Source organism: Dromaius novaehollandiae, chromosome 5 (genome assembly GCF_036370855.1).
Source record: "Dromaius novaehollandiae isolate bDroNov1 chromosome 5, bDroNov1.hap1, whole genome shotgun sequence".
Lineage (NCBI taxonomy): Eukaryota > Metazoa > Chordata > Aves > Casuariiformes > Dromaiidae > Dromaius > Dromaius novaehollandiae.
In genome coordinates, this window is record NC_088102.1 from 5,707,134 (window position 1) to 5,719,755 (window position 12,622).

General features: G+C 43.9%; 1 protein-coding gene across 5 annotated transcripts in view; it reads left to right on the forward strand.

The window, feature by feature from the left end:
- The window catches only part of TMEM260 (transmembrane protein 260), a 40,599-nt gene that overhangs the window by 14,409 nt on the left and 13,568 nt on the right, over nt 1-12,622 (forward strand). For all 5 annotated transcript variants that reach the window (XM_064511882.1, XM_064511883.1, XM_064511884.1 and 2 more), the window contains one exon: nt 10,604-10,781. In XM_064511882.1, the coding sequence (XP_064367952.1) occupies nt 10,604-10,781 (178 nt within the window). The remainder of the gene's footprint in view (nt 1-10,603; nt 10,782-12,622) is intronic.

The window sequence follows — 12,622 nt, forward strand, 5'->3', positions numbered from 1 at the left end:
TCTGATAACGGAGCAGCTCTCCACTCAATTTCAGATACTGCTAATGGAATCTGTCTTCTCCAATTGTAATATGAGAAGGCCTAATTTGCTATGGAGCTTGGAGCTGTCACCAGTAGGGGATTGCGGGGTCAGATGGGAGCTGCCAGGTTTTTGCCCTGCAGCTTGTATCTCTCGCTTTGAATAGCGCAGCCCCCTGCCTGCCAGTTAGCTGATAGGCCGCCGTGGGGTTTATGCCACTCCGTACAATAGCAGAGGGCTGCATAGCCTGACTTTATAATTGTGAAGCGAGCTCATTTTTCCACAGCTACTGTGCTGCATAATTTCTAATAAGTGGTTTTAACAAATGTCAGATTATGAAAAGTTTCTTCAATTACCCCCCCCCCCCCCCAAAAAAAAACTTATAAAACATTGGAATTGCTAAAGCCGGTTCCTACGGAGTTTTTGCTGCCGGAAGCGGGCACCGTTTGTTGTGGTCGCCGTGATAAACTCCTACCTGCTTTCCACAGATTGTTTTATTGCTGGTTTATGAATCAAATAATGGGTCCTAACTACTATACCTTTACTGTTTGCAAAGACAGAGAGAGAGAAGTTCCCTTGCATTTTTAGTGGCTGAAAGTATAGTTTTTATAATTTGCCTCGTTGGAGAAGGGATAGTACAGAGAGATCTTTAAGTGCTCGGCTGTATGTGCATTTTATTAAACTTAGCGCTACTCATTAACTGCTCTAGTATAGCACAGTGTTGCACCGTTGACTTAATTTCCCAACTTTCTCGGAAAGTTGCCGTTGCGGACAGCGTGCTTCAGAGGCCCTTGTCACACGGGCCCTGGCAGCACGAGGAGTTTAGCATCAGCCAGTGCCTCCGCGTCGGATGAGGATGTGCACGGCGCTGGGCCTGCGTCCATCTGCCCCGGCATCAGGTGCGTAGCCGTAGGCACAGGGTCCCTGCAGTGACATTTTTCTTGGGGGTCTCCCAGTCCCCCCAGTTGCAGGGCCGGTGCCAACAGTGTTGCCGTTATGTCTCATCCTTGCTAAAGTACGTCGGAGACCACTCGTGTCAGGTCACCCTTAACATCGCTGCAAATCCCGTTTACCGTGGCATATCGATACAGCTGGGTTACACGCACTGATTTCAGGCTCAGCGCGCCCACGAGAAGGTTTAGGATTTAATGTTGCAGCAGCAGCTCGGAGGCCGCAGAGGCAGCGGGTTGCTCTGCCCACAGACGCCGTTAGGAGAGGGCAGAAGGGCTCACGATGAAGAGTTTCGTTTTGGACGAGGTGAAGACCCATCGAGGTCTAGTTCTGCAGTCCCAGGTTGTCCTGCTTTTCAAAGGCCTCCTTTGGAGACAAGCTGAGCTAAGGGCTTATTCCAGAATCCAAACTCCTCTTGATTTGGGCAGAGAGGGGAAAATCCTGAGTGAAGCCGTTCAGTCCTGCGAGCTTTTGCTCATGGTGTGCAGCATACCTCTTGCACAAACCGATGACATTCGTGGGCCTGTGTTTACCAAGGGGACGGACAGAGACTTGATTTCAGGAGTGGCAGTTGTGTCCTTACTGGAAACTTCAGTCAAGCCCAGGGTTGTTGGCAGGAGGACATATGTGAGAGTGGTGCTGTGCAGGGCCAAACTCCTTACTAGCTAAATAGTCATTCTCCAATCCTGACCGTCCCCTTTTCAACTTGGGTGTTGTAATAAGAAGAAGGAGGGTGAGTAAGTGGCTGCAGTCCTTGACTGAATATAAGGGTGCATCGAGCAGAAGAGGCATTCGATCCCTATAGAGGGTGGGGGGGGAGTGCTGAGGGCCACTTTTCTATCTCTGCAGAGCTATCGCTGGTTTGCTCAAATTGCTGAAATTGTGTGATGTAAAAGTCCCCTTTTGAAGTGCGTGACTGCAGCCAGCTATGACAAAAGTGCCCGTTTCTGTAGTCTTGCTCATTTGCTTGGTTTTTATTACCTTCTTTTCTTCTCCGTGTAGCATTGAAGGCTCATCCAGGGGCTGGAGAACCAAGCCATGCTCTTTTCTCCTTCCTTGTGTAGCGTCGGGAGCAGGTTCTGCAGGCAGGACTTAAGTGGCTATTCAAGTGAAGATCCTTGAGGAAGAATACAGCTAGTTTGCTATTCCCTGCAGTACCTGCGGTGGCTCTTCAGTGCTGAGAGCGGGAGAAATCGGCTTTTGTCCATTGAGTGGTTGTGGCTAAGAGACTGTGTGGAAGAGGCATGCAAACCAAGAGGGCTTGGGTTTTTGGATAATTATTATTGGTTTGGTCATAACTTCATGGTTGATTTTTTTTTCTTGTTTTTAAATATAGTTCTTTTACTTTAGCACCAGTGCACATAAACACTTAAAGTAAGTCTGGCAAAAGTTTTGTTGTTGAGTCTTCTAGGTCCCGTTCTTTTTTAGTCTAGGTAAAAAAAAAATATATTTTTTTAATAAATCAAATAAATGAAGCCTGTTCTAAGTTAAATTTGAAAAGTTAAATCCCTAATGCGCTAGTCTATTATAATCATACCATTAAATAAAATATAATGAAAAAGATTGCTATGGAAAAGCTAAGTCACAGCAGTGCAGAAGTAGAAGTTGTTGGTGATGACCCTGGAGTCAGAGCCCGTGGAAGTGTTAAGGGAACTGTTGGCAGCAGGATCATCTTCTGCAGGTGCAGAGAGAAACTGAAATGAAAAAAAATCAATCCATTAGTTGAGTCAAAGCTGGAGTACCAGTGGAGAGTTTAAAAAGCAGGAGAGCTTGCTGCTTCTTCCACTCTGAGTAAAAAAGGTGTTAGACTGAGATCTGCTAGTTTTAAAGCTTTGGGGGAAACAGAAGGCAGAAATAATCAGTTTATTTCAGTAGATGGAAATACTTATTTGTAATGTTTAGTACATCAGGTTCAAATATAAAGCCTGCTTTGATTAGCTTACTTTTCTTCCTGATGAATCCAGTGCACTTAAGATAGTTGTTTTTAACCAACACACTTTAATTAAATTCCAGTTTCCATCTGTATATAGCCTTAGACAAGTCACTTAATAACTTTTTGCAAATTTTTAAATAGAAAATATCAGCCGTTATTTTCTAACATAAAGTGAAAATGATGGTCAATTATTTAACTTTAATGTTATTTGTTACTTAAATTCATATAGATGTACCTGTGGTTTTGGCTAGCAAAAAGGTGTATCAAACTTAGAATAAGGACTAAATTTAAAATTGCAAACTGACATGTTTCAGTGATTACCAACAAATGAGTTACCAGCAAATGAGAAGCCAAAAATATAAATGCACAGCCATAAAAAATAGCTTATTTCAACCAGTTTTACTGCCTGTTGATTTAACCCATAATAAAAACCTGCAGCTAAAATATTCCAGATGGAAAGAAGTTTTTACTGCCTGCCTCCTTGCAGTTGAGGCCCAGCCACACACTTTTTACTTTTTGGTATCTGAAAAGGAAAACAAAATAATTATATATATTAGGTTTTTTCCTTTTTTATTTAGGGATGCTATGGGAAGATTCTGCTCACAAAGGACTGTGTAACCTCTTTGATGACTGTTTCTGTCCCTTCTGAGTGTGTTTTAAGACAATAGGAATTTCTGCCGTGTTCAGAAGATTTTATTTAGTTGATTGATAGGAAGGAACCTTCTCCCCTTTTTTTGTTTCTGAAAGGTACTCCACATGTTCTGAGCAGGTCTTGCCCAAAACTAGTTATTTTGCAAAATGCAAAGTACAAGCTGTTCCCTTGGCTTTTCCTCCATGCAAGATAAAGAAGCCTAGAAGGCAGGTTTTATTCAAGCTCAGAGCTTCGGTTCTCATCAAAGTGGGCCTGGCAATGTCAGCTTTAATATCCCCAGGAGAATTGATGAAGACTTGCCCATTGTTGTGTTGGCTGAAAATCTTTTCTTGTTTCAAAAACTGATTTCTGTGTTGCTGAGGCCATTCCAGAGGCAGTTTGTTACCACCTCTCAATGCTTTCTTCTCTGGGACCCAGGCTTCCTCTCCAAGAGATATGCTTTACCTACCCCAAACCCAGAATGCTCTCCCAGGTAGGCAGAGTCTTATGGTGGGGTTTTGCTCATCTTCTGCTCTTCATAGTGTCCCTCTTCCTGGGAGAGTCACTGGATGGTTGCTTTATGCCTGTGTTGTGTTGACAGATGAACACGGGATGGTTATTACAGGCACCATGGCTTAATCGTTAACAAACCTTTGATTTTCTTGTTTCAGTCAGCTGTGTTTTATTATAATAATTTAAAAGATTTGGGAATAATACACTGGCTTTGGGTGAGCCCAAATTACACTCCTTTTTAGCTATCTTTCCTCACTCCCCGAAAGTGATGGAATAAAGCCCTTCCAGATGTTGCTTTTACATGAGGCCACTTGGGGATCCAGGTGTGGGTGGGTCTTTGTCATGCAAGATGTTTAAAGAAAAGGTGTTTTCAGAAAAAGACAACTGTTTCCTTCACCTGATCACAGTGCATTTACTGCTAGATATAGATGGAGCAGCGTGGGTCTCCAGTCTGGATGGCAGAGGCCCGGGGCTGTGTGCTTGTTTCTTGTCCAGCAGGGCTCCAATGTAAAATTATTTGCAATGCTTATTACAGACGTGGTGTTCGTTTCTGGTGTCAGGCTCTTTGTTTTTTTAAGGCATGCATCTAAGCACCATGAAAAAATCCTGTCTTAACGTTCCACCCAATGGATGAGTTCTTCACCTTGTTCCTTCCTCTGTCTCCCCATTGGTAACTGAGTTGTTGCTGAGCTTTTGCTGTAGTTACAGGATGTTCCCTTTACTTCTCGTGTTCATCTTCTTGCACTATAACATACTCTGTCTTGACTGCTAGAATACTCTGTGCCTGTAACTAGACCAGCCATTTCCTTCTGGCTCCCTGGTGTCCTGCTTGCTTTGTCTGTCCTTACACAATGCGTTGTTGCTAACAGCATCTTCCATTGTGAACAGCACTGTCCTACTTTGCAGATACTTTCATCCTGTCTTTCTCTACCAGTTTCAAGCTTCTTGTCCTCAGGTTCAGATCTCTCCCCTATCTCTTTGGTCTTTCAGTTCTTTCATTCTCTGTCTCATTCTCATCTTTGTGCCTCTTCCATTCTTTTGGGTCTTTCTGCCGTATGAGAGTGAATGTCTGCAAGTATCTTTTCCACTTAAAAAATGTTCTTTGGTCCAGAATGTTGTCCGTGGCTGATCTGTGTTGTCTCTGCCTGAGTTGCTTTGTTGCCTCCTTGGATCCTGTCTGGTTTTACGGGGATGAACAGCCTCCTGGCACTAAGGGAACAGTGACACAATGCAGTACCACACTGTTTTAGAGAAGTCCAAAGGGCTGTCAGGTTACACAGTGCAATGGTATGTGAAGATCCTCTTTTGAATCAAAATGAGCGGTGTAACCACGTTAACCCAGCCTCTCAGCAGGTCTAGTTTAGTTTGAACCCATCATCATACTGATACAGCTGTATCACATTCTTTTCTGTTGGACCTTTGGGTGCTACTTTGCACCACCAGCTGTTACGCTATGTAGATCTGCTTGATGTTTTTTCTGCCAGGTAGGTCTCATCGTCATCTGAGGATTCCTGTTCTCATCACTTCTTCTTCCCAGAGTATTTCCTTCTGAGTCATTAAACTTTCAAGTCCATCATTTCCATTGCTGGTGGTAGAGCCTGTAAAAAAAAAAAAAAAAAAACAACCCAAAACAAAACACAAATCAAACAAAAAAACCCTCTAGTTTTCATCTTGGTGTCTAACTCCTTTTCCCACGCTACTGTCTTGATGTTCTTCAAGAATGCAACACATTGCAGTTTAATTTTTATCATCCTCTGTACTTGTAAGAACTGAGTGCGGCATGCACGCAACATGTGTTCATGAGTTAAGCTTAGCAGCCTAGCTTTTCCAAGAGTTTCACTTTGTGATAGGAGTTGTGAAAACAAAATAGAATAATCAAGACTGAGCTACACTTGCTTCTAGTAGAGTTACTGGAGAACCTGCCTCGTTCCCACTTATTCAAAGTAGCGGTGACCTTTCTCAGGCAAGATGAGCTACTTTCCTTCCTCCAACACAGATGAGGGGTCTCTGCTGAGGTCTCTGACACCCTGCTTTCCTAGCCAAGTATAATGTGAAGTAAGAGTTGGGCTTACTTAGACAGTGAAGTGTGTCATGGCTTGGTTCTGATGATGAAAATAGAGTCTGTTCCAGATCTGCAACTATGAGCTTCAGAGCAGGAAACAAAAGATAATGCTGGCTCTTTGTACTAAAGTAGCTACAGCTCCTGCTCGGTTCTGGATCCTCACCTTGTGTCGCTTGGGTGCTGTACGGTTAGCAGAGATGTTCCCTGCCCCACATAGTTGTGATAAATCTATAAATCTTTAAGCTTTCAGTTTAGTAGCTTTTGTTTAAGCCTTACTTATTTCATAAAACTTGAATCACAGCTCTGAGACTTTCTATCAAGAAGAAAGGAGTCCTTTAATCTCATTTGAACTCTGCTAGTATGCTGGAGACTTTTCTGGGAGAGACAAGAAGGAATTGGTAAATGATTGGGAGGTTGGTCTCAAGCGCTGTTTTTCATCCAAAAGTGTTTGGGAAAGTTGTGTTACCTTCTCTCCTGTATTTCCCTGCAAGAATTCCAAAGGGATTTAGAATTTTTTTTTTTTTTAATAACTAAAAGTTCATGCTCTCAGTGGGGCTGTTAAAAGGATTTAGTCAAAACTTAGGGAGGTTGTTTAGTGAGGTTTGAGTTTAAGGGGATCTTTCCTTCCTTTGGTTTTTAAATATACATGGTCCTGCTGCCATTTCCTGCTGTTTCCTTTTAGGAGTAGGAGCCACTACTTGTGTTAATTCCTGAAAACTCCCTCCATCTTTCCTTTTTCCATTAGAGTACTGCATCTTTCTACTGACTGAGAGGAGGAAAGCAAAATCTGAGTTCTCAAGGCCCCTTTTAGGGTAGGGGGTTGTTTGGGGGTTGTTTTGCTTTGTTTTTGTTTATTTGGGGGTTTTTTTTGGATAGCAAGAGGCCTTGTTCTGAAGATTTTTTTGCCAAATGCCCAGACCTGTGTTGAACTGTAGGGATGTTTATGCATCAGAGGAGACCTAGCCCTGCAGAGTCCACTGCAGTGGCGAAACATTAGTGAGCAAAAGGGAGACATGAGGAAATCCTGAAGGACCAGGGGTGTATTAATAATCACTTTATTGACTAAATTTCTTAGACTCCTTTTCCAGTTCTGGTGGGGCAGTCAGATACACCAGTATGAATCAAATCACCAGGGCTGTGTTGGAGTCACCCAGCACCATGAGATTAAGCCTCGAAGCTGCCTGGATGCTGCAGAAAGCACAACTCATCTTCAGCATAGGTGAATTTGTATGGCGAATGTCGATTCATGAACCCTGTGCTGGTCTTGTAGCCATCGTGGCTGGAGCAGGCTTGAATTAGAGGGGAGGAAAGGGGCTGACTGAGGGAATCCACACTGCACTTCTTACCGCCCATGACTGCAGACTGGGAGCTTCATGTTTAAAGGAGGCCTTGCTACCCTGTGGACTTAGATAAGGATGTAACAGCTCATTTTATAGGCATGTTAGTGTTCACCACGAAGAAATAATCCTATGATCCAATTATTGTGTAGAAAGGTGTGAGTGACAGGGCTGAGTTGGAGTGTCCTCTATGGCAGGGCCAGGAACGGTCAGTCCAGCACACCCAGGCTTTTTATCTGACAACAGAAGATATTTCAAAGTTTGTCTTTTTTTTGTTTTGTTTTGTTTAGTTCTTTTTGGAAGAGGAGCTGTATCCCCTTACTTCAAAAGCTTATAGGATCTTTTGCAGGATCAGATTTGGTCTAAAACAGTTTTGGTCTAAAACAGTTGCACCTGGTGTCATTTGGGAATTTTCAAGCTTTTTCCCTCCTGTTGATTTACAAGATCCCTTCCTACAGTCTTGGTGCTGAAGTACTGTGTCACCTGAGATTTCCTCTCTGTCACTAGGACTTCTGACTGATTCCCCTACAACATCTTGATCTGCTGCTCCTTCTACAAATAAAACGTCACATCTAGGCCTGTTTTTATTTGTGACCCTATTTTACACTTAAAGTATCCTGTGCAAATTAGACTTGGTGTCAGCAACCTGTAACAGAGCTGCCTGCAAACATCAGGAGCAAAAGGCTGGGAACTTTCAAATCGAGGGAAACATCTCTGGGAGCCAAATGGTTCCCAGTTACTTGCTCCCACTGGGTTGTGAGCTTGGGGACTGGGAGCTGTTGCCTGTCAGAGAGGCAAGATACCCCTCATATAGTGATTGTCAGCATCATTTTGTGCCTTTGAAAAGGGAGCATTGCCCTGCTGTCCTCTTGGTGTAGCCTTCAGGACTACAGGCACTGTAGCAAAGTCGAGCCGAGTTCTGGGGGGCTGGACTATACTTGGGGATGGTTCTTCAGTCAACTGCATGTCTGGAAGAAATTGGAGTTGCTTGGGTACTACTGGAAGCAGGATTTGTTTATTTTAGTCCTCGTAGTGTACTGCAACATCCTGCTGTGCTTTCTCGGGTCCTTTCTTGGCACCCATCCTGGGTTGCATAGTGGTGCAGTATATTCTTTAACTGTCTTTGGATCTTTTCTGATACATCCCAGAGGGTAGGAGAGGTTGGGAATTGTTCTTCAGTGCAATAGTTTTGTGAATGATTTAAACTTTGCATTTGGGTTTCATTCCTGTCAGCAAATGATATCTGCTTGGATTTGGGCTGGGCTAGAATATCTGATAGGTGGTTACTTTTTGTCCAGTATTAATCAACTGTCTTGCTTCTCACCCTCCAGCCATGTCTTGCAGCTGCAGATCTGAAAACACTTTTCAAAGGAGGAAAGAAAAAAAAAAAAAAAGAAAGTCCTGCTTTGTGGAAGGAGATAAGTTGGGCACTCGCAATGGAGTGGCTTATCCCAGGCCACCCCAAAGTGTCAAGTGGCAGAACGGGGAATGGAGACCTGGTCTTCCCAAGTCTTTATGCCATCCTCTCTTCTGCATGAATGCTGCCTCCTATTTTTTAAAATATTCCAGTTCTAACTGCACAGGTCCTTCTCTAACATCTTCTGGGTTGTGTTGGCTTTTCAGTGTGCTCGAGAGACTGGAGGAGCTTAGGTTGTTCCAGAGAAGTGGAAAAAAAAGATAAACAAGGAGGAGATCCCTTTCTAGCAAGTGCTCTACCAGCTCCTCCCTCGTTTTTGTTCACAAGGGCTACAGGTTTTGTTTTCTTGGTTTTCGTTTATCTCAGAGTTATGACTTGTGAAGAACCCCATAAGCAGATCTTAGGTGGATACCCACTGCTCAGATTCCCTGATGGGCAGTCCCAGCCAGGCTGAGTAACCTCGGGACTTCGCTCTGATTGTGACAGAGGATATAGTCAGTATTTAGGAGCAACTTACACAGGTAGCTTGAGGAACAGGTTGGTTTGTTTATAATAATTTTGTTTTAAACTTTCTTGGAAACGCAAGTTATTTTTGGAAGTGCGAAGTCTAAATGGAAATGTGTGTAATGGGAAGGGGCAGATCACACCTCAGACTAGAAAAATACCTGGCTCGTAGTAAAGCCTGGTTTAGTCTCGCAGCTTGGATGAGTTTTTGGACAGGAGCCCTGACCGTAGCCCCGGCTATTTATGTCTTTGAGTAAGACATAACTGTAGTTGTGGTACCCGATGTGGCATCTTTTCAGGGCGACTTCGTGAGGGAGAGAGTCCCCCAAACAGCCAGGTTTCAACAGAGTTCGAAGCAGAGAACTGGGGCTGCCCCTTAATGCAACCAGAGAGCCAGAACCGCTATTGAAGACCCGGTGTAATAGATTTCTTGGGCTAAATCCCACCTTGTGGGCTCTCTGCGCCAGCCGCAGCATCCAGCCGATTTGGGAAAGTGGCTCCGTGGGGAGCGTGCGCCATAATCCAATCTGGGAGTCACAAAGGCGGCGATTACTGCAGCAGGGCCTAGCTTTGCCAGGGGAGCTTGCAGACGTCCAAGCGCCGGGTGCTTCATGCCTCTTCCTCTGCGTCTTCTGCTTGCTGGAGCTGACCGCCGTTTTCTCTTCCCCTTGGCCTCGCTCCTGGCTCCCGTGGGCACATTTCCCTGCTGGGGTCCTCGGCGCTCCAATCCTCACCCACCCCCAAGAAACTAAAACCTCCTCTATGGGAAAGCTCTCCTAATGCTGTCCATCATGAATGGCTCTAATCCACTCTATTCAGTGTCTTGATGAATTTAAGGTTGCACCATTGCTCATATTTCCTCTAGCTGAGAGTATCCCGTTAAAAGCATGACTCTCTGGCTTGGTATACCATGACCCACTATGTCATTGCTCATCAGGGTTTCTGAACTGACTTCAATACTGGAAGTTTTCATAATGCTTGAAAGAAAAAGCCCGTCTGGCTCGCCGGCCATTTGGTATTGAGGGGCTGCATTCAGCAGTTTGCAGATACACAGGATGGCTTCCTAATTGTAATTTTGTGTAAGGAAATTATTAAGAAGATATTAACCATATAATGTTTTGGAAGGGTGCTGGGTGGCAGTCATAATTTCTGCTGCTACAGTATGTTTAAAAAAAAAGGGACAATAAAGTAGGCTTTTTTGTTGGAAAAGAAGATTTCATGTTATCTGTGTTTGCAGGCTTTCTGGCTCATATGCTGGAGGAATCCTTGCTGCGGGGGTGTTTTCATTTTCTCGCCTAACATGGCAGTGGTCCATCGCAGCAGAGGTTTTTAGCTTAAACAATCTGTTTGTGGGGCTGCTTATGGCTCTCACTGTGCATTTTGAGGAGGCATCCACTGCGAAAGAGAGATCAAAGGTAAAACATCTCAAGCAAAGTGAATACTTCTTTATTTTCTTTCAATTAGTTATCATGCATCTATTTAATTTCTTATTCACTTAGCATTAATTTAGCTTTCTTTAAATAGGCAAGGCCAGATTTTGAGACTGTGTTCAGCACCTCTCTTCTCAGTGATGTTGATTGCTGGCCTACCTGGGTTTTTGAAAGTGCTAAACCTTTAAAAATCTGTCCGTGCTGTTTAAGAACTGAGTTGGGACTTGTTGGGTGGGATTTTGTTGTTGTTTTATGCACACATGCAGTGGAAAGAGGAAAACCAAAATCATTTTTATCTGAATGTTTTGGTGCAAAGTTTAGTTTCCTGCATCAGAGACTCAAAGTAAGCTGTGAGTGTTCAAGCTTTTATTTTAAGAACTGATATATTTCCTGAGGGTTAAGAGCTGCATCTTACATAAATCTTCATCTAGTTGGAAACCCAAGTGTCTACTTAAAAACAGAGAAGACCAAATTTTCCATCAGTTCTATGCAGTTCAATGCATAGTCTTTTGAAATTAAATGTTCCCCTAAAATAATGGCGTTATTAAATACAGAGACATTCGATTTCATGCCACCTTCTCTACTTTGTAAAAAGACCGTGCATTCAAATGATATTTTGGTTTTAGGATACTCACTGATTGTGTTCTTCCTATTCCTATTTGTCTGAACATCTGATCTCTTCCCTTGCAGACTTACCTGCTGTGACTTCTATGAATTGTGTGAATAAAACGATTTTTGTAGGGCTACCCTAGAGTTGCAGGAGTCCAGAGTGGCAGTTTACTCAGCTTAGTGACTTCTCAAATAACATGTTTTATTGTTAGCTATAAATGGCTTCTTTGATCATTTGATTTTTTTCATTTTCTCATCAGTCCTGTCCCAAGATCCCTAATACCTGAACTCCACAAGGATGGAGTTGGGCATTTTCCAGGCTGCTTCCGTGATTTATGTGCCCAGTCTCTGACAGGATTTTCAAAGGAGATTTTCAGAAGCAGTTAATGAGTTTGTTTTAGCTTTTTGGGTGTCCTCCTTCCCATACCTTGCAGAGGCCAGGTTTCAAAGAGCAAGTTCTCAACACTTGTCAGAAATCAGGCCTTTTTGCAGACATCTTCAGGGGGGCACTTAGAGCTCACGAATACACTTGAAAAATTTGTCTGGTTGGCCCAAGTCCCGCAGAACAGGTCTGAAGCCCACGAGTGTAGTCCTGAAATTACGGTGAATGTTTTGGTGGCAATGCAGCATCCAGTGTTGAATACCTGCCAGTCAATAAAAATTGCCGCACGATCCCCTCATGCAGTCAAAGCAAGTGCTTGCATCTCACACATCTTCTTTCCGATGGCTGAGGGAAGCAGGAGGATGCTCTGATGAGAGTTAAAAATGCCCATCCTCCCAGGAGACTGCTGGGGAGGTGAGGACGGGTTGTTGGCTCCTGTCTGCCGACTCCTGTGGAAATCTGATGGCTTTTTGCCAGTGAGGGGCTGCCCCAGGACATGGGTAGAGCCTGGCTTGAGGGTGTAGCATGGAGCAGATGGCTGGTGATAGAGGAGGAGGAGGCAGGGAATTCAGAGCAGAGGTGGTGTCTGGTGGTGAAAGTGGCCCAGACCCAGGATTTATGTATGGTTTAGCTCTTATAGTAGCTTGGTCCTAGCCCACCTGAATGAAGAGGACTCAGCACTGGCATGGCTGGGGGCTGAGCAGAGCATATGGCAGCATGGGGTGGAAAGAGGCTTTTGTTAGTGTCAGCCAGGGATGGCCATGTTACCAGTCATGAAGTCGTGAATAATCCTGAATGGGTACCAGAAATACTCTGCACCATGCTGCGTAGCCTG